The 22,199-nt window shown below is 39.9% G+C and overlaps 1 protein-coding gene across 1 annotated transcript in view; it reads left to right on the top strand.

The window, feature by feature from the left end:
- CEP85L (centrosomal protein 85L) overlaps positions 1 to 22,199 on the top strand; it is a 179,521-nt gene that overhangs the window by 22,154 nt on the left and 135,168 nt on the right. The window contains exon 2 of the mRNA XM_077812142.1: positions 3,450 to 3,611. Coding sequence (XP_077668268.1) covers positions 3,450 to 3,611 — 162 coding nt within the window. The remainder of the gene's footprint in view (positions 1 to 3,449; positions 3,612 to 22,199) is intronic.

Genomic DNA, 22,199 nt, shown 5'->3' with positions numbered 1-22,199 from the left:
CAAGACTTTAATAGGGTTCAAAAAACAACTAGATAAATTCATGGAGGATAGGTCCATCAATGGCTATTAGCCAGGATGGGCAAGGATGGGGTCCCTAGCGTCTGTTTGCCAGAAGCTGGGAATGGGCAATGGGATGGATCACTTGATTACCTGTTCTATTTATTCCCTCTGGAGCACCTGGCATTGGCCGCTGTCGGAAGACAGGATACTGGGCTAGATGGACCGTTGGTCTGACCCAGTATGGCCATTCTTACGAAAATACTGATTAAGAAAATCCAGTCCATTACCTTAGGTAGCTGTGTTTTGTTAATAATCACTTAGTCTAAGTGTAAATGCAAGGCTGTCTGTGAAAGCAAGACAATAGTAGAAAATGTATATACCTACACACGTGTGCATATGTGTATGTACTGTTTAATGTACAGTTCATGCAATAAACTACATCATTAAACGTCTTTTCTGTACTTTCAGTACACTTACGTTTTCTCTTTGTTGCTTTTTTCTGTCATCCCGTCCCCCTCTATCAAACCCGATAAAACTGGGGGGGGGGGGTGATTTTTTGCACTAATTGTTTCATCCATTTCAAAATTTTTAAATGGAAACATTGATAAATTCCCAGATAATTTAAACAAAAATGTAGGGCCTTGTTTATGGCACATCTGACAGTTTAGACACCTGGAACTACATCATTTAGATGTGCTGCATTCCTTAGTGGCCAGACTGTATCTGGCCCCTGCTATGGTATGTAAAGAAAAAAGAAGCTTTCTTCCCTCCATCCCCCATATTCTGTCTCCTGCAAGTAGGCCAACTGCAGTTGCAATCACTGGGCATGTCCAGAGTGGGGAAGATAGGTGGTTCTAATCTAGATGACCCTCGAATGTAGAGATTGCTTCTTGTATAAGCTTTGCGTTGGGCATAAAGGTTGTGTGTACTTAGTTTATGACTGGGATTTTTCTTCAGTACATATGTTTTTGTGTGTTAGGCTGCAATATCAACAAGAAACATTTGTATTACTTTTTTGGTATTTGTACCTCTTTTCTGTACTTCTGCTTTATTAAAAGAGGAAATAAAATACAAATCTTTAGCAGGACATTAATTACCATGAGCAGCAAGAGAGATGGGCAGTGTAGCGAATTGCTGGGAACGAGCTGAAGGAAGGATATAACAGTAATTCTCCCTATCACTGCTGTGAGGATGTTTTGTGGCTGGCAGGGGGACAGGACAATATATGTAGTGGTTTGGGCAGGCAGAGATGTTTTGAGTTTGGGGGGAAGACAGAAAATGTAAAGGAAGAGGGTAAAGAACACTGTGGAGAAAGCGAAGGAAATGACAGACTCCGACAACAACATAGGAAAAAGATTCACAATTATCTTTTATTAAGAGGGAAAAATGGGAAGTAACCAGGAAGGGACTGGTGGTGTAACAAAAACGAGAGAGATGTTCAGTTACAAATTCTGAAAATGTATTAAATAGTTGACAGTATTACAATTAACTACTGTACCCCGGAAACTGTATCCAGCTGTCGTATTCCTTAAATCACTAGTTCTCAAACCAGGGGTCCGTGAACCCCTAGGGGTATGCAGGGGTCTTCCAGGGGGTACATCAACTCATCTAGATATTTGCCTTGTTTTACAACAGGCTACATTAAAAAGCACGATCAAAGTCAAGACAAACTAAAATGTCACACAGACAATGACTTGTTTATACTGCTCTATATACTGTACACTGAAACATAACTACTGTACAATATTTATATTCCGGTTGATTTATTTTATAATTATATGGCCAAAATGAGAGACTAAGCAATTTTTTTCAGTAATGGTGTACTGTGACACTTTTGTATTTTTATATCTGATTTTGTAACCATGTAGTTTTTAAATGAGGTGAAACTTGGGGGGTGGTACACAGAACAAATCAGACTCCTGAAAGGGTTACAGTAGTCTGAAAAGGTTGAGAGCCACTGCCTTAAATTGCAGGAGGTAGGGCATTTTAGAGGCATGTTGGTATACATGTTTTCGCCATGGCTAGTAGGCTTGTTAGATGGGTATATTTTTCGAGTACTGTCAAAAACTACTTTATCAATTCATTAGCTGCATTCTCGTCTCCGGGAACGACAGATCACTGGTTTGGGGTGTTGTAATGAACTCAAAAATTGTTAAATGACCTGAAAATACCTGTGAGTGGCATGTGAGAATGGTTACTGAATGTGGGACTAACCTTTGATGATCACTTACTATTGAAAGGTTTCAGAGTAACAGCCGTGTTAGTCTGTATTTGCAAAAAGAAAAGGAGTACTTGTGGCATCTTAGAGACTAACCAATTTATTTGAGCATGAGCTTTCGTGAGCTACAGCTCACGGATGAAGTGAGCTGTAGCTCACGAAAGCTCATGCTCAAATAAATTGGTTAGTCTCTAAGGTGCCACAAGTACTCCTTTTCTTTTTACTATTGAAAGTGTGGTGTGTAGTTAACTGCTAGGTCAGCGTATAACAAGACCTATGCTGTGCACTGCTTCTCAGTTTTTAATGTCTGACTTCTGATTAGACGTACAAATCTGGTTGTCAGTATTCTACCTGGAAATATGCTTAACTAGACTATGTTGGTTACTGAAAGTTACTTTCTGATGGACATCTGGGTTAGCATACACCAGGTATGCATTTGATCATCCTTATAAAGTGTATACTCTGGGGACTAATTTTGTTAGCATGGCCACGTACTCTGCATAATCTATGTTTCATAATTCTGCAGAACTGTGCTTTACAATCCAATCTTTGTTTCTTTAAAAAAGAAAATCTTAGATCCTGTGATTGTGAAAGAAACCTTCCAAATTTAAACAGTGCACTGATATTTTCCTGAGCCTGTAGCCAGCTTGAAATGGTAGTTTTGAGAGATGTGCGCTGCCCCATTTATCTGTCTTTTTAAACTTTGAAACTTAGTGTTGACCAGTTAGATGTCAGTGTTAAGTGTTCCAGTAATGATTCATTTTAGCAAAAACATTCAGGTAGCGTGATTATTGTACAGCTTGAAACTACTGTACCTTCCTTGCATTCAAGTACCAAAAGCTTCCACCACCTTCTACCCAGCTTCCATCTTCTCCTCTTACAGCTTCCTCAGTGCAACACAGTTCTGCGGCGTGTTGATGAGTGAATTTAAGGCAGGCAACATACAATAATTTTAAATCTCTTGCTACAATCAGTGCAGTTTTGTTGTTTGTTCAGGTTCAAATTTAAACCAGTAAAAGAGTATATTTTTATGTTTACCTGAAGTGGTTGGGGAATTTCTAGTCTGCTACTTTGAACTGCCACAGTTAACTGTTGCTACAGAACTATTTAGGCAAACCTTGCCAAAGAGTACACAGAGCCCTGATTGTAACTTTATTCCTAACCAGATAGTCACTATTGACTTCACTGGTCTGTATCGGGAATGACAGACTTCTGACTTCCTTCTCTGTAGGCCCAGATTACTCCTCTGCGGGATGGTTATCTGGTACTGAATCACTGTGGCAGGCCACAACCATTCCATCGAGCAGCCGAAGTAACCATATCAGAAGACACAGTATAGCTTCTGACAGCGGGGACACAGGCATTGGTACCTCCTGTTCTGATAGTGTGGAAGGTGAGTGAAGATTTCTTAAATTCTGAAGTTAATCAGTTTTGGTGAGAGAAAAAGAGATGAACTAAGAAGTTTTAAAGGCCAAATGTGTCTTAAAATACTTATTTTTCCAATATTGTTAAAGAACATTGCCAATTTTTATGATGGGTTGAGAAATTGGTTTGGTTAGATCTGATTAATTTGCATTGTATGGGCCTTAACTTCTCTGTATCACAAGGTTGTCTTCTGTTGCGTGGGAGTAAAGATAGATAGATAAGTCACAGGACTGGGAAAAAGATGGAGAAAGGTCTCATGTCTTTTTTGCCTTCTGTTCAGGGGAATACAAATTGTATTTTAATATGGGGCATCTCATGAACTGGCAAAATTCATTAAGATTATCCAAAAATATCTAGAGAGGGATAAAACTAAGTTTGGGCCATATCATATCCCCAAGATTCCTCGAACTTGCTGCCATCACAGAAGATGTATAAGGGGTTTAGCCACTACAACAGTAGTATCCCTATTGCCCCTGCATGGAGGGCTCTCCCTGGAGTTCGGAATTGCACTGGGGCAGCGAATGGGACAAGAATGGGTTAAGCCTGTGTTGAGCAGTGATAGGCCACAGGGATGCATGGTCCCCTTACCCTAGAAAACCCTGCTGGAGGAAAGGTAATAGAGGTTGGGGCTATGTTACTTTTTTTCTGCAGGGCCTTTCTGTGCTTGGATCTCTTTAAAAGGAATCCTGGGACCACTGCAGCCCGGGAGAAGGGAGATAGCATGGGAGCCCTTAAACCAATATAGAGGCATGGGTCTCTGTATGACTGCTCCTGGCCTCCTGAAGATGGCCTTGGATCCGCAGGGTTTGAGGCTGTAATGCCTCATTGCAAAGGGGGGCAGTCCTTTCTTACCCATCCCGCCCCCCCGCATGCTGATTTGAAGAGGAGCTCTGGAAAGGAATTCTCTCCATCTCCTTATTCCCTTCCTGTGGGTTTAGCTGTAAGAAAGGGTAGTCTGGTGCTATATTAAGAGACTCGGAGGTGATAACTGCTGTACAAAGAAGACATGTTTTCTGTTGGCTAATTGCGATGGATTTGTACTCTGATCAGTGTGCGTTCTTAACCCTTTGTGTCAGAGCTTGTTGGAGAAATCCTCTGTAATAATTGGGCCTATGTATTTACCCTAATTGTCAGCTCAACTGTAAAAAGTAAGTAAAAGTTTCTAAAAGGTCACAACTATTAATGGGGGAAAGCTTCAAAACAGACAAAGTTTAAATTAGTCAAAATAAAAAGGCCAATTAATATAATTCAAGAACTGTGTAAAAATTCTGCTTGGTAAGCAAGACAGTGTAAAACCCAAAATCAATAAACCAAAATTGGCTCGTTTAAAAACTAGGCCTAATTTGTAAACCAAATAATAAAAGGATTAGCTATTTCACCCATCATTCCCTTTTGAGTTCCTTAAAGAGAGATTGTTTTGGGGCGAAAAATTGGAATGAGCTTCACCATTATGGTTGCTGCTACTCCCTGCGTCTCCAGGGACCCCAAGCATTTGTCATCTTGATACTAGGAGATGTCCTGACCAGAGAGGGACCCAAATGACATCTCCACCTCTGCCAGCTCTGCAATGTCCCAAACGCCTCCTGGGATGTGAGGCTTTGAATCTCTGTTACCCATCTGAGTGTGTCCTTTTCCTTCCCCACCTTATTTCTTCTTTTTTCTATCCCTCACCTTTTTCCTTTTGTCTAATAACAGTCCAGTTTAGCCAGGCAAGACTATATTTTGCAACACTACTATAAGTCTGTGACTAGGAAAAGACAACTGAAAGCAATACCCTAAATAGCCCAAAGCTGGTACAAGTTTTCCAGGTCTCAGAATGGCTTATAAGACTGTGTGCTGTGCTTGCGTTTCTCCAGCACTGTGCTTGCGTTTCTCCAGCACTGAGGTTGCAATTAAAATAAGCACCAGAGACAGAAGCTGCATTTTCTCTGTTTTTCTTTTCTCTCCCTTTTTGTGGGGGTTTTTGTCTTGTCTTCTAAAAAACAAAATCCAAGTCTCACAACACCAGTAATGCAAGCTCCAGCTGATCTACTAATTTCTTCTCCCCCCACCACCCCAAAAATTACCATTTTTGGTACCCTCTAAAAATCTGTCAGACAAGGGTGGAGGGTTTCTTCTTAAAAACTCACTGTAGCTTAAAACAAACAAGCCTTATGGAATACTTTGACATTTCAAATGCTTTAACTGTTCTCCTCCCCCCCCTTTTCTGTATTTTTTGATAAAAGGTTAAAGTAATGTTTAATGGTGTGTTTGCCATGGTACTAAGCAAGCTAAGGTCTCTGTATACCAAACCCCGAACCTTGTTTAGCACTGTTTAAGCGCAAACAGTAATAGGGTCTTGTTAACTCCTTTAACCTTTGAGCCTATATATTCCATCTAAATTAATACACTTCCTTTCTTATTTTTCCAAATACTTATTTATAAAATATGGTAGGGTTTATGTAAAACAGATTATTCATTAGCTAGTCCTGTGAAGAAATATAGTTCAGAAAAAAATTCAGTAACCTAGATGATAGTTCTGCAGTACTGGGATTTTATTTGATTTTTTTAATTTGCCTTTTCAAACCTTCTTTATTGATTCTTGCAAATGTAATTGCTGTAATACTGAAATAATGCTTAGTTATGCAGCATTAGGGTTCTAACCACACCCCTTACTCAGGCAAAGCTCCCATGAAATTCTGTGGGATCCTTCCCTGAGTAAAATGTGTGGATAGAGTCCAGAAGTATTACTGGCCCATAAGACCAGAAGAAAAGGTATTGTGTGTGCTTGAAAGCTTGTCTCTCTCATCAATAGAAGTTGGTCTAGTAAAAGGTATTACCTGACCTGCCTTAGCCCGTAATTTTGCTTTCTGATCCACCCATTGGATTTCTCTTTGCTTATACACAGATACAGGCATTACAGAATAGTGAGTCAAGATCCAGGCTTGGATAAAAGCACTTTTTTCTTTTTCTTGTTGGCTTCCCCATTTGAGGGGCAGGTGAGAAAGAGGGGGGATGAAAAAGCAACTACTGTAAAACTTGATTTAAGGGGTATTATCACTTTAAGAGCTACCTTATATCTCTCTGGTTTTGACATACTGTTACAAGAAACATCTATTATTTTCAGTTACAGCAATCACCTAACATCTCTCTATTTTTTCAGTTTGTATATTTTGTGCATTTGGTGGTGATTTACATGCAGTCAGTTTCACTGTTTCCCTTAGTCCCCTGGCTTGTTAGCTGTTTGAAAACTTGCACGACAGTGCAGAGGAAAACAGGAAAAATGTGGTTGTAAAATACAAGTTGGCAGGAGGACTGAGGGGATAAGTAGTACCTGAACTTACTTCTTTGTAACTGACTAAATTTAAAGTTGATTGTGTTTTTTTTTTCAGGAACAAATTAGAATAGCTGATGCAATTTTGATAAGCTTGCCAGGGCCGGCTTGTAGTTAGACTCTCTATTCTAGCCATCTGTTTTCAATGTGGGTGCTAGGGAAAATAGCCCTTAGGGAACAGATTCAGCAGAAAAGATTATTGTCTTTGGACAACTCAGCAAATCATTACAACATCTAGCAATTCAAGAAGACTGAAACGTGAGTGTGTTACCTCGCTTTTTCTGAAGCTACTAACAATCTATTCTTAACTTTAGAATTACAAAAATGCATTTTGTTAATGTTAACAATATCCTTGAATTTTTTATAAATAAAAGATTTGTTCAGAGCTGTAGTTATTAGTAAATGCAGTAATATGTTTGTCTGATGCAAAGACTGAAATTCAAGTCAGTTTTTTTTAAAGAAGATCTGTTTTTCTCTTTCGCTATTACATTTTAATAATTTCTTTAAAAGGTGGTAAAATTAAATTTTAAATATTTATTTAAACTATTTCAGGAGCATTCTTCTTTCATTCTGGAATTGTAGAGTTTAAAGGGATAGTCCCAAGTAATTTTTTTTAGACTCAGAATTAATTTCAGATTGGGGGCAGAAAGAGTTTTTATAATGCCCAAGAGGAAGAGAAAATATCACTTAATGTGTAGTTGTCCTCCTGCAGGATTGAGAGCCCAATCATAGTATTGTGCTAGTATAGGAAAACCAGGAAATGAAACTGACCTAGTCTAGTTTCATTGTTCACGTTGAGCAAAGTGTGTATAGGGGAAAGTAAAGACTCTTATGTGTTGAAAAGCTAACAGGATTTTAAATCCATTCTGCGATAATCATCTGATATTAGTAAAGATTTGTATTAACTGTATTTATCGTCACTCAGAGTATCCCTTTAATCTTTCTGCCAACAAGCGGTGATGGACATGAACTTGTTCGCTGATTCAAATCCTTGTTCACAAGTTGTGTGTGTGTGTTTTTTTTTTTTTTTTTAACCAAATGTACATTGTGGCTAAATTCTTAATAATATTTCTACTTGGAGCAGGAGAAAAAATTCCAGAGGTGGGTGCCCCATCACCTGTGAGTTGAATAATATGCATCTGATGAAGTGAGCTGTAGCTCACGAAAGCTTATGCTCTAATAAATTTGTTAGTATCTAAGGTGCCACAAGTACTCCTGTTCTTTTTGCGGATACAGACTAACATGGCTGCTACTCTGAAACCAATAAAAAATATATGTCTGGCTTTATTTTAAAAAAAATAGCTATCCCTCCTGACTTTATATAGTAGCTAACTCTCCAGCAAAGAATTGTGTGAGCTTATTAACAAGAAACCTTTTTTCTCATGGAATGATTTTCTTTGGAGTTAGGGTGACCCGATAGCAAGTGTAAAAAATGGGGACAGGGAGCCGGGGTGGTGGTGGTGGGGAATAGGTGCCTATATAAGAAAAAGCTCCCAAAATTGGGACTGTCCCCATAAAATGGGGACATCTGGTCACCCTATTTAGAGTTCATGTACTTTCTGAAAAGGGCGGGAGGGGATTTTAGGATATTCTTCTTTATAAGCAGATTGATAGAGCCAGAAGAGTTCCCAGAAGTTACCTATTACAGGACAGGCCTAACAAAGAAAATAACAGAACGCCACTAGCCATCACCTTCAGCCCCCAACTAAAACCCCTCCAACGCATTATTAAGGATCTACAACCTGTCCTAAAGGATGACCCAACACTCTCACAAATCTTGGGAGATAGGCCAGTCCTTGCCTACAGACAGCCCCGCAACCTGAAGCAAATACTCACCAACAACCACATACCACACAACAGAACCACTAACCCAGGAACTTATCCTTGCAACAAAGCCCGTTGCCAACTGTGCCCACATATCTATTCAGGGGACACCATCACAGGGCCTAATAACATCAGCCACACTATCAGAGGCTCGTTAACCTGCACATCCACCAATGTGATATATGCCATCATGTGCTAGCAATGCCCCTCTGCCATTTACATTGGTCAAACTGGACAGTCTCTACGTAAAAGAATAAATGGACACAAATCAGATGTCAAAAATTATAACGTTCATAAACCAGTTGGAGAACACTTCAATCTCTCTGGTCACGCAATCACAGACATGAAGGTCGCTATCTTAAACCAAAAACCTTCAAATCCAGACTCCAGCGAGAAACTGCTGAATTGGAATTCATTTGCAAATTGGATACTATTAATTTAGGCTTGAATAGAGACTGGGAGTGGCTAAGTCATTGTGCAAGGTAGCCTATTTCCCCTTGTTTTTTCCTACCCCCCAGCCCCCAGACATTCTGGTTAAACTTGGATTTAAACTTGGAGAGTGGTCAGTTTGGATGAGCTATTGCCAGCAGGAGAGTGAGTGTGTGTGTGTCCCCGGAAAAAAAAAAGGGGGGGGGGTGAGAGAGCCTGGATTTGTGCTGGACATGGCCCACCTTGATTACCATGCACATTGTAGGGAGAGTGGTCACTTTGGATGAGCTATTACCAGCAGGAGAGTGAGTTTGTGTGTGTGTTTTTTGGAGGGGGGTGAGGGGGTGAGAGAACCTGGATTTGTGCAGGAAATGGCCCAACTTGATGATCACTTTAGATAAGCTATTACCAGCAGGACAGTGGGGTGGGAGGAGGTATTGTTTTATGATCTCTGTGTGTATATAAAGTCTGCTGCAGTTTCCACGGTATGCATCCGATGAAGTGAGCTGTAGCTCACGAAAGCTCATGCTCAAATAAATTGGTTAGTCTCTAAGGTGCCACAAGTACTCCTTTTCTTTTTATAAGCACTGTAGATTATATAGAGGCCTGTGAAAATGATTCCTTGCATTTCTTTTGGTGAGTATAGGAGGCAGTTTCCTCAAAGAACTGCATAGAAGAAGAGGTTTTAGTGGAAGACAGTGCTGGAAATCAGCTGATCAGCACCTCATGGTTGGCTGAGGCTCTCAGCTCCATGATAGATGGGGTGAGGAGAGAGAACCAGGAGAGAGGATACCCTCTGGTTACCAGAACATGAGGCTGAAGGCAAGCAGGCAGACCCTGTGGAGCCCCTCAGGGTGGGAGATGGTCCTACTTGGTAGCTACCGGAGGCCAGAGTACCCCAGTGCGAAGCCTAACCAGATGGTTTGTGTTCCTTTTTGCATACTTTTTTTGTTGTTTTGTGAAGACAAGAGAGCCCTGAATAAAGGGACAGAAATCTAACCTGAGTGTGGCTGACTGTCTATCCATCCCCAGCTGGTGACTAGGGCCACTAGCATACAAAGGGTTACAACACAGCTGGTCCCAAGTGGCATCTCAATGTGAGTCAATGTCTACGTGCAGCATTGTGTTAACATTTTAGAAGCCATGGTGTATTTTACCATCTTGTGCCACAGGATGTATCCTAATGAATGTGGTCAATTCATACAGTCAGGAGTTCAAACTCACTGAAGCTTCCAAAAAATGCTAATGTGGAGGGAGACAACTTTTTGGGTGGCATCATGGTGAATGTTGCCACGTCGCAATTCAAACAAGATGTATGTTCATGCCCATAAAACGTGATCTGAAGATGTGATCTCTAACACTTTTTTTTTTTTTCTTCAGAGATAGTTACTGATTTAAAGATGTAAAATAGGATCGCCATTTACCTACAGTAATGAATAGTGTGACCTGGTTTTATATACCCACGCTACTGCCTAAGTCTCCCTTGCTGGGAACTCATTACCATCATTCTTTCTAGCTACTATATCTTGACAATATGTTCTTTCAAAACTAATATAACTTAGGTTTCCCTAGCAATTTTGTTTAAATCCTACTAAAGAATAAATATGTCTCCAAGCATTAAGTACTTATTTCTGTTCCCTCAAGAAAAAACACTTTTACCTAGCAAGTGGTGACAGCATCTCCAACAAAATGGAGCTTACTCACAGGAGCAGAGCATTGCTTTTCAAAGGAAGGAAACCCAAAAAAGAAAGGCTCTAATACTCTTCCCTCTTCTCCCCCCCCCCCCCCCCGGTCTCTCTCTCTCTCTCTCTCTCTCTCCCCCTCTCCCTCTCCCTCCCTCCCTGTTCAGTCATGGAACTGCTCCATCAATGTCTGTCTGTGACCTGCCAGGATCCAAAGGCTCAGGGATTGACTGTTTAACTTGGGATAGTACACGGATTTCAGCTTCCAGCTTTGCTTATTGCTTAGCTGGAAACTAAGGATGCAATATGCTCTGAAGTTAGAGTACACTGACGACAATGGGAGTTAATGACATTTGCCAGCTCAAAGGAGGTTCTCCTCATCTCCCAAGATTCAGGCCTCTGTGCTCTTACAGTACGTCATCTTGAGTTACATCAAGATGGATGGCTACTTTATGACTAAGATTTGGAGGTGTTGGTAGTTGAAAACACCACCCCCCAACTACCTCTTTTTTTTAAATAAATAAGAAAGCTTCAGTCTTTAGACTACACTATTAACTTTTTCAGATCAAACTTCTTTCCTAACCCTGCACTAAGCTACGGTAAACAAATACATTCATTAAGTCATCCTTCAGTCATATAAAGAAAAGGGAGGAAGGGTAGAAATAAGGCGAAGAAACTGCTTGAGAAAGAAGAGAAGGGGAAGTTTTGAAATAATGGAAATCATAATTTCACAGCTGCTGCAGGCTGTGGCACATCCCCCATGTGTACAAGGAAATGTTGCTCTCAAGTTAAGCTAATTAGATGTCATAGTGATACAGAAAAGTTCAGCTCAGAATGTGAGGCGAGATTCCTTTGGACCTCAAATCATCCTTTAAAACAAGCTCCTATTCTATAGTTCAATATTCCGGAGAATCCAACTTTGTGCGAAGAATAGTGACAGTACATCTCATGTTAAATCTCATCCTTTGAACAAAGCAACATTTAATTAAAACAGAATAATGTATATCTGTATTGTTTTTTCTGGATAATGCATCTTTTTTTAAAGTTCAGCAGTAAAGGTCAAAAAGTGGAGGGGTTGTTCCCCTTGCTAAAATTGTGACACTCCTCCCAAAGGCCACTTCTACAGATAACTGAGGACCGTATTTTCAAAGTGCACGCGCACAGAGAAACATTGACTCAGATTTGTATACAACAATAAGAAGGGGCATCTATCTAATGCTCAAGTGTTCCTACTGGAAAGTATTTAAAAGCAAAAATAAAGTTATTCAGCAGAACATGTCTCCCCTTCCCAGCATACTTGTGCATGCTCATGCCTATATGCATTGCAACCACAACTTGCATGCATACGATTGTGCTCTAAGATTTAGATCAGAATTACCCGGTTTATAAATATGTTCCTGCAAAAGGACTTCCTGTATGGTAGAAACAAGATGCGTCAGCCTGCCAAAGCCTGGAACCCTATGAATCACCACTTTAATACCTACTTCATGTACCCCTCGTATTTAGATGGTGGAAGTCTGTTTCTGAATTGCGAAGGTGTGTCGGTGCAACATTGGGGAATAACCTTGTTCAAGTTGACAGATGCCTGAAAAAAGACTACCTTGGTTTCTCACAAAAAGCCTGACCCCAAAATTTATCAAGAAACTTAATTTGAAGCTGAGTTTGAAAATGCTTAAAGTGGTAACAGACTTTAAGGCTTCCCAGTGGCTTCTGTTAAAATAGACGTATATTGGAATAGTCAATACATAAGATAACAGATATCAAGTGACACAATGTGGTATTAGGCTGATGGGTAGAGAGAGTGATCAAAAGTGGGGATAATGCTGATATTGTTTGTGGGGAGAGAATAGTATTATGGTTTTGTATGGGCACTATGGATTTGTATTTTTAATGTCTTATTTTTTGCAATTGTACATGTTAAATTCCTATAGAAGCACTTAAAACCCGGTACAGGTACTTCAGTTTAGATAGAGGAGAGAAACTATAACTTAGAAATTTACCATTGAGTTTCATGCAGCAGAGGGCTCTTAAAGACTTATTCAAGACTTGTTTTCGCAATCCTTTTCTGTTTGCAAGCTTACATAGATTTCAGTGACAGCTATGCAAATGTAGGGAATGCAGGATCAGGCCCTATAAACCTTGCAGAGTCCTGGAGCTGGGGCTCCAGCCAGAGTTTGTACATGTACACTGCAATTAAACAGCCCCACAGCCTGCAAGCCCAAGTCTGCTGGCACAGTCCAGCCGTGGGTTTTTAATTGCAGCATAGACATACTCTGAGAGACCAGCTTGCACAGAACTGCACCAGAATTAGGGGCGGGGGAAGTGAGCTTTAATGTACTTTGTGTACACTGCAGGTATCTGGAATAACCACGTTAACCTCTTGGTTGGGTATAATTACATAATTTTAAATATGGCTTGCAGCCTTACTTGAACTAATCATATGACTTCTTTTAATCCCTTGCATTATAATCAAGGTACTGCAACTAGCAGTAGAGTGAATATAATTATTTGTGTTACAGGAAGTGATTTTCTTTCTGCTAAGCATGAGAAGCATTGTTGATGATGGCTGAAGTTTCAGCTCTTAATTTTACAGAGAAGACGTCAAAGCCTTTGTAGATGGCTTTGCAATCATTGCTTTATCACGTTAAATTTACACAGCTGGCAGACTGCTTGACTTCCTCCTTTTTATTTTGGTCATGTGAACAGATCTCTGTTATCACTGTAGAGCTGAACTAATTATGATGGAATACTCCATTGTATTGAATGTAGCTTAAATAGCGTGTTCTATATATCCTTGATTTTAATTATGATTTTTATTAAATTAAAAAGTTGCTCGGAAACAGGGTCTGATTCTGAGCTTTCACCTATGTAAATAGAAGGGTGACTCCACCAAAGTCGTGCATAAAAACTGCTCTGATAATAGAATCTGTCCCAAAGCCTTGCTTCTGAATGGCATATTACTCTATACCTTCTCGATAACCATAGGTACAGACTTCTTTTAGATGGGTCTCATCAGTGGTGAAGAAATTAGCTTGTAAATGCAATGTTCACAGATTATTCCATTTTTTTACACTAATAGAGAGGCAAATGCTCTTTCCTCCCCTCAAAACCCTGCAGAGGAGGAGGGAGGTGTGTGTGTGTGTGTGTGTGTGTGATGCAGAAATTATATACGTAGAACAGTGAAGGAAAATTAAAATAGCCCAGGTTTAGGGGGAGGGGAATGGTTTGACAGTCTGAGATGCTTGAAATTAAAAAAATGAAAAACACTTGGGCACCTGCTTATAGGATGCTAAATTTGCGGAACCGAAGTGATTAGAAGCAATAGCTCAATCAAGTTCTGTTTTGATTAGCTTTTCCATACAGAATAGAAAGGACTGTGGCAGTTACTATGTAGAGAGCTATGACTAAAGTTCTGTGCCTATTATTTTTAAACATTTTTTTTTTTATATATTGTCACTGTATTTGTTTCCTACTCCCCCTGCTGTAAAAAGCTTTTAAAGACTCAGGCCACTTGCTGTAAGGAAAATTTCTTTATACTTGAAGGTGTGTGTGTGTGTGTGTGTGTGTGTGTGTGTGTTAAGGAGTGAAATGGAAAGGTTTGCTATGATGACTGCATGTGTGTCAGCTGCAGTAATATAAATCTGCATTGCAGAAATCTAGTCCGTTACAGAGACATAGCTTCTAGCTTCCAGTATTGGGGAGGAAAAAAAGTCCTACATTGTAGAAATCTGTGTTTGAATGTGTACCTGGCTAGTTGTAACCTACTCCATGAAACATGCAAATTAAGAGCATGATCATTGAGGGTTTATTCATGTTCTTTCATACATTTATCCTGGAAGTTCAAATATATTTATTTAATCGTAAATACAAACACTAGGACAAATCTCAATAATCAGATGTTTAATTTTCCAGTTCCCCTTCATTTTTCTCTGTGCAACATTGCTATTTGCTACTGCTATATATTCCTCATGGATTGAGACTGGGCAGAGGACTAGAAAATTTAATTTGTAATGAGCAGCCCATTCAAGGGTGGTGATGGACATGAGAGAGAGAGAGAGAGAGAACCTAGCAGGAATTTTTAATAGCCGACAGATATTCTCTTACGGACAATATTTATTTTTATAAATCAATACATTTTTCATTTTCTCATGAACATTGTACTACAAACTAAAGGTGAAATCCTGTTTCTCTGTGCAGTCTGAGCAAACACGCCTTGTGCTTGGGGTTAAGAAGGTGTGGGGGACATGGAATCATGCATTAAGTGCCACCTGTGTTCCACAGTGTGTGTGGTCAGTGGGTCTTTGAAATTCCTGGATCTGCTGAGCATGCCCATCCCTCTCTCCCAGTATAACTATAACCATGTCTCTCAGCTACGAAGAGACCCGCTAGCTTGTCTCCACAGTGGATAGGGGCAATGAAGCCCTCCAGGGGTTCATGTAGCAGGACCACAGTGGTCCCTCCTTTTTTTGCCATTCTTCAGTTTTGGAGAATTTCCCCTGAAGGGCTTGAGTCTTGATTTCAGATAAATGTATCTTTAATAGCGATTTTTTTTTTTAACAAGGTAGTTGGTGGTGATGCAGCTGTAGCTCCTGCCCAGTGTCTAGCAGTCAGAGAATGCTTCCTAGTGTAAAAATGAAACACAACTTTCTGCTGAGCTACAGAACTGTAACAGTACTTTCAGTATCCCATGCGATATGTCAGTACTGTATCATAGGAAGTGTTTGATATTTGATGAATAGAGCTGAGTTTAGTTTCTAATCCTTGTAATTTAGCTGTCTTAATGTAAACTTTTCAGCAGGGGAAAGTATTCTGGCAGATTTTACATTAGAATCACACTGCAATTTACAAATCTCTGCACCTTCTTTGTGTGCATTCCTGAGATCTCTCATAACTTTGCTATCATTACACTCTAGTATTTTTCCATAGCTCTGAGTTTTAGAGCTGAGGTGTTAGAGAAGTTCTTATTTCGAATTCTAACTATGTTCAGGAGGCACCAGTGCAAGTCGATGTTGGGGAGAGGAATAGAGATTCCACTTCAAGTACATGTTCTTAAATTTGTTTTATATTTGAAATTTTGAAACTTATGGCTGTTGTCCATTTTGGTTTAAGCTGATGTAGTCATTCTGGTACAATCTGTCATTGTGAAAGCGCAGGGAAAACTCCTCATCCATCTTTTTGTGGGTACTTGTTTAAAAGTTACTGTGTTCTTTGAGGATATGCCAGATAGACTCATGTGACCAGGTTTGAGCAGCAACAGTTGATGATTGGGTACAGAAAAGGGCTGAATGAAACTTGTTGCTTAAGATTTGTCTTCTCATAGCTCTTTTGCAAACAGACAATATCAGCAGTATAAACGCTGCTGAAAAAACAGAGCAAAATTCATGAGGCTTTCTGTTTCCTGGTGACGGGAGAATCCTCAGTGAAATGTCCCAGGAACTACTCTGATGGGAAAAGGGTTAAATCCTGATAGACTTTGAAGAAAAATTAAACTACTTTAAATAGAAATTTTTTGGCAAATTTTTAACATTTTATTGAAGAGGAATAATGGAACAATTTTATAGACCCAAGATAAGTCTGAATACTCTTAAAGTTTAAGGTCTGTTGCTAACAGATTTTTAAGCCTTTATGATGTCTCAAACATTTAAAAAATATGTACACTGAAATTTTTTTTTTAATTCTTCAAGACACAGGGTTGTAAGGCAAATATTTTTACTTGGCATTAAATTGGGATTATGTCTTCGTGTGATGGGCTATGCATACGTCGTCTTGGGGCACATGACTGAACTGCTTGTATTTTTCTGTTTGTTTTTAAGATGTAACTTAAAGTCGGAATTATTCTTTTCTTGTCCGCGTGCAGGTTTTGAGTCCAATATTCTTTCTTCGCTCTGAGCCGAACTTGCATAGGGAGAACAGAATATCAAAGTTGAAATGCAGCAAGTGGACAGGAAAACAGAATCTTGCCCTCTGAGAGAGACCTTGTGTAAAAATCTTCTCATTACTGTGAAATCCTTAAATGCTCCCCTACCTCCACACCTCTGACAAACCTCCTATGATTAGGTGATCATATGCAGGCTACATAGAGGTTTATTGGCTTATTTTAAGAGTTCTTTATTGAACTGCAGATGGTCAGAATCTTTTAAAGTGCTTACTTCTCTATTTGGAAATTGCCTGATGTGAAGGTGGGGAAAAAACACTTAAAGATATTTTTGTATTGAGATTTTATGCTTTTGTGCTGTTGTTAGAGTAATACTATATGTGTTTAGCCAGATGTATAATATTTTGGTTATGAAAACAAATATTTGTGAAAGATGCCATGCATAGCTTTTTAGATCATACAAACATTATTTCACATTTTCTTCTCTAGAAAAAAGTGGTGGTTCATAATTTTATGAGTAATAGCCTTTCCCAAAATTTTTGGTTGTGCAAATCGGAAAAATAATAAGTGATAGTTAACCAGAAAATTCCTTTCTGGTTTAGTCATTTTGTGGTCATAGTAGGTAGCTGAGACATTAAAAATTAAAAAATAAATCCACCCCAATTCCTGGATGCACATAAAAAACCAGTCAGAAATGTATTCTTTTTTTTGGGGGGGGGGGCGGAGAATAACCTGAGGGAAGAAACTGCCTAAATAAAGTATTTGACTTCTTCCTAGACAGTAATATATTCTTTGTTTTATAAGTTAGTTTGGTCTTCCCTGATGCTTAATTTTATGTTGAACGATGCTGCCTGGAACCTGGCAGTTTAGTGCAGGAAGCAATAGGATTTCTTTTTGGAATTTCAGTTATAGTCAACCTGAGGTCTTAAGAGAAATCTATTTTGTTTTGTAAGTGAAGCTGTGATTACAAAGCAGCCCACCTACTTACCATTCTGCTGACAAGGGTCCATTCTCTATTGCAGAAATCATACTCAGGGCCCAGTTCTATTTCCATTGAAACAATGGGAGCTTTGATGTTCTCTTGAATGAAAATAGGACTAAGCCCTAATTTTGGCTCACAGATTGCTTTCTCTTTGCTTAGTGAACATCCAGTACTCCAGCAAAGTGCAGATAGTCTTTTGTGTGTTTTTGTTTTGTTTTTCACTGGCAGAGTGGACACGAGGAAATATGAAGTATATCTGCTGACAGCTGTTTTTTGTTTGTTGCTTTTATAAATTCCAGATCCTTACATTTGTATCATCTTCTCCCTTATTCCGTGCACGTCCTTCAAGATTTATTTTTTCCCAGCAGCTTTTTTTTCTTTTTCTTCTTCCTCTTCTGGGTTTGAACAGACAGGGCGTAAAGAGGTTGCTAACATGCTAGGCAGCCCACGAAAGCTTGTAGACCGGATTCCTAACCAGGTGCACAAGGGGTTTCAGAAATTCTTCTCCCCCTGTTCCCCACTGCCTCTTCATGCCCCTGGAAAGAGTCCATTCCCATTTGGGAGCAGAGGCTCTTCCATTCCACCGCCATTGCAGCAAGCAATAACTACCTAAAAGGGAACAGGGCAGAATGAAGGTGGAGCTCTGGCCCCAAACCCTGCTGCACCAGGACATTGCGTAAATCCCTTTAAATATGTGTTGGACCTAGCACAGAGCGCCGAGGAGGAATTCTGGGTGAGTCACTCATTCTTCTTCCGGTCCTTGCTGTAGGCCACCTGTCTGTACCTCATCTGGCATATTCCATGCCTTAAATGCCACAATCAGGCTCGATATCTCAAATGAAAACATGTAGTAAATTTACACATTGGTGTAAGTTGTTCCCCAATATGTCTAAGGTGCATACTTCTAAACTGCATTATCCAAAATAATTAGCACAATTTCTCTCAACATCTGAGAAGGAAATTGTATGAGAAACTTTTATGTTTATTCACTTAAGTATTTATTTTTGATATTTCTACTCAAAATTATGCATGGCTCAACAGTCTAGCATTATCTCCTATGTCTGTAACATCTAGATTGCTAAAGAGCTGGCCAGAGGACACATTTTATGTAATGGCTCTTGCTGTGTAGAACAAATACACTTCCTTGTATTTGGGCTGCCACTGCTAAAACAGAGCACAATTTATTATTTTTGATATGGGCCCATGAATCATAAGCCTAAACATCCTGTGTATGTTTAGTGGATTATGGGAAACATGGATAGACTATTAATGGTACATCCTTTTTGCACCAGGTTCAGTCCATCACTATCAGAGGCTAAAAATAATTCGTATTTTCATATACAGAACCGTTCTTGTAGACTGACATTACGAGTTAGTTTGTTTTCAATTCAGAATAAGATTTTCAGCTTTCTTATTATCTCTTTCTTATTATTTTATTGCAGGATCACCCCAGAGATCCCAGTTAGTATTGTGGCCCATTATGGAAGGTGCTGTACAAGCAGATACCCTTTAACCTTTTTAACTGGGTGAAAAAGGCATTTTAAAGTAGTGTTACTCTGAAAAGCAACACTGTAAAAGTGTTGCCTCCTTAAGCAACAGATGGGCTTCCTGTATGTAGTAAGAGTTCTCTCTGCTGATAGTGTCAAAAAAGGTTTTACTCTTGTTAGCATTGCAAAGCTAGCGCAATGAGTGAGTGATCTGGATTCTGTTCCTCCTTGTGCATCATCAGTAGAGCTGTTTTTTCAGGGGACCTACAATTCGAAATTGGTTACCGTTGTGCAACCATATTCTCATCTGTTGTTTTGCACAGGTGTGAGTGAAAGGTTGGTTTGGCCAGCAGAAACTTTTATTGTTAAAGATGAGTGTGAGGAAAAGAATCCAACTGGATTTGCAGTGTCCAGCTTGAATTTGTAGTACTGTCAATAAGGAAAAAAAAAAATCTTTACTTGTAAACTGAGCACGTTTGATTGAGAAGTGATGGCATGCCTATGTCAAAAGTCAGTGATGTGAATACTTACAAAACAGGGCTTATTTCTGAATTCCCAAAGAGAACTCTGAGACAGATTTGACTGTGTGTAAGTGGGAGAGAGGGATTTTAAACTCCATTATTGATATGTATCAAAGCAATCATTCGAAAAGCATCAGCTTTTACGGGCCATTAATAAGTACTGAATCTGTGCTACAGGAGAGATCTTATTATGTGTAAACTACTTCTGTTCTAACGTGCATGAAACCCTAGAAATGAAAATTGGGGTTTAAATTTTAATGGACAATTAAAACTAACTTGTGAATTTGGCCAATCTTTAGATTCGAAGAGGTGGCAGGCATAGTTATAACAGACACTAAAAGCATTATTAGTTCTGTGACCTACAGTTGAGAATCAGAAGGCAGCTGGCTCAATGCCACAGCTGCAAGTAGTTCTGTTTTGGCAAAAGAGTCCTGGATTTTGAACTTGTGAACTGGGTTCCCAGTGAGCATCCAGAACTTTTGTGCCTGGCAGGCTCCTCGCTCTCTGCTTCGCTCTTCCAGAGGTCGTCCTGGTGAGCCTTGCCAAACCAGTTGCTTATTCCTTTACCCAGCACAGCTGCTGGAAAGACTTAGGTGCTGATGGTTATTTTTTATGAGGGGAATGAAGTGGGAGAGAGAGCTGGGTTGTACTGGCCGTGGTCGCTACACTTAGCGTTGGAGGAGAGGAAAGACAGCTGCCAATGCTGCTTTTACAAGCAGGAAGATGGAAGTGAGGAGTAGAGTGGCTGAGCTGCAGGATGGGGGAGCTGGGAGGCCATGGACACCTCATCAGTATCAGGGGAGTACGGGGGCAGCAGCAGAAGCAAAGGAGCCCTGAAAAGCGTTTGTGGAAGGAGGTAGAGAGGGGAGGGTGCAGAAGAATTTACTGACTTGCGTAAATGATATAAGAATTACTTTCAAAATGTCTCAACTTGCTGGAACAGTAGGGCCAAATCTGAACAGAATGGATGAATTCTTTCATCTTTCCAAGGCATGTAAATTGCAAACCATGCAATTTACACGTGTGTGTGTGTGTGTGTGTATGTATGTATGTATGTATGTATGTATGTATAAAACCATAAGAATGAGGCCCTGTTTGCACTGCATGGACACAAAAGCCCACCTTTCTATAGAGACCTACTTATGTTTGTAATTATGGGACTGAAATTTGGAAGGTCAGTTGCATGAATTGGGTATTTGCATACTATTTTGCTGCTTTCCCTATACCTCAAATATCTAGCTTTTTTTTGAATTGTCCCTGGAAAAATGTTTGGCATGTTGACAGCTATATCCAGTGGTCATACAAGCACATGGATTTTATGCTGATCCTTCAAAACTGGATCTAACATTTGGTTTTAATTCTAGCTTTCATTTTATAAGATTAATGCTGCTGTTTATGGTATTTTAGCTGGTTTCTTTCTATTCAGAAAAACATTGCATTTGCTGTCAGAATTAAATTAGAAGGTACAGTTATTAAAAGTGCTCAGTTACTGAATATTGAATTCAGGCTTACATCTTGGCTTTAATCAGAAAAGCTATGCTAAAAATCATGCTTCATTCTTCTGCTACTTATAGGGTTGCCACATGTCCGGTTTTCACTTGAACAGTCTGGGTTTCAGCTTGTGTATCCGGGTGTCACTTGACAAGCCTGGATGTCTGTTTTTTTTTGTTTTTTTGTTTTTTTGTTTTTTTTTAATCTGTGGCAAAGATGGCAACCTTAAGGAGAAGGAAGGAGGCAGCGCAGCAGCAGCCGCCTCTGCCTACGGGTCCAAGCTGCTTATGCGGCTTGCAGCGGTGCATGGCTCTGTGCAGCCCATGGATGGCAAGCAGGGTGGCCTTGGCCATGCTGGTGAAGGTCCTGTGAGCGACTGGCAGGGCCTTAGGGGGAAGAGACGGAGCCAGGGTGGGGCTTTGGGGGAAGAGACTGAGCAGGGGCAAGGCGTCATTGGGTCCGGTTACCAGCCATTAGAAAGGTGGCAATCTTAGTTATTTAATTTTTTTGTTTGTTTTTGTTTTTTTGTTTAAACGAAGCAAACTGTATAATCAAACTATTTAATCTAGCCAAACCAGTGCATTTCTTCTCTGCGTAAGGGAGCAACAGTAGAGATCCCTTGCAGGGAGGCTCTGCAGCCTCCTGGTTATAACAGTAGATCTAAGGAGGAGAAGTGGGTATGTTTCCCACACTTGAGAACATACCGAATAGATCCACAAATAGGCCCCATTCCTTTTAGTGAGTGCTGCAGAGGAAGACTCACACACAGCCCTATTTTAAGTAATTTGGCTCCATGCAGGCACACAGGTAGGCTTATGTAGTGCTTGCTACAGGATTAGGGTCATGGTATGGATCCATATGACCAAAACACTGCAAAAGATGGGTTGAGAAGGCTGTATTGTTCCAGCAGGAGCCTGAAGGGAGACAGCTCTGCAGGTATGTAGGGCCTGTG

Source organism: Eretmochelys imbricata, chromosome 3 (genome assembly GCF_965152235.1).
Source record: "Eretmochelys imbricata isolate rEreImb1 chromosome 3, rEreImb1.hap1, whole genome shotgun sequence".
Taxonomy (NCBI): domain Eukaryota; kingdom Metazoa; phylum Chordata; order Testudines; family Cheloniidae; genus Eretmochelys; species Eretmochelys imbricata.
The sequence above is the reverse complement of the archived record's forward strand: the minus strand, read 5'-3'. Positions and strand labels throughout refer to the sequence as shown.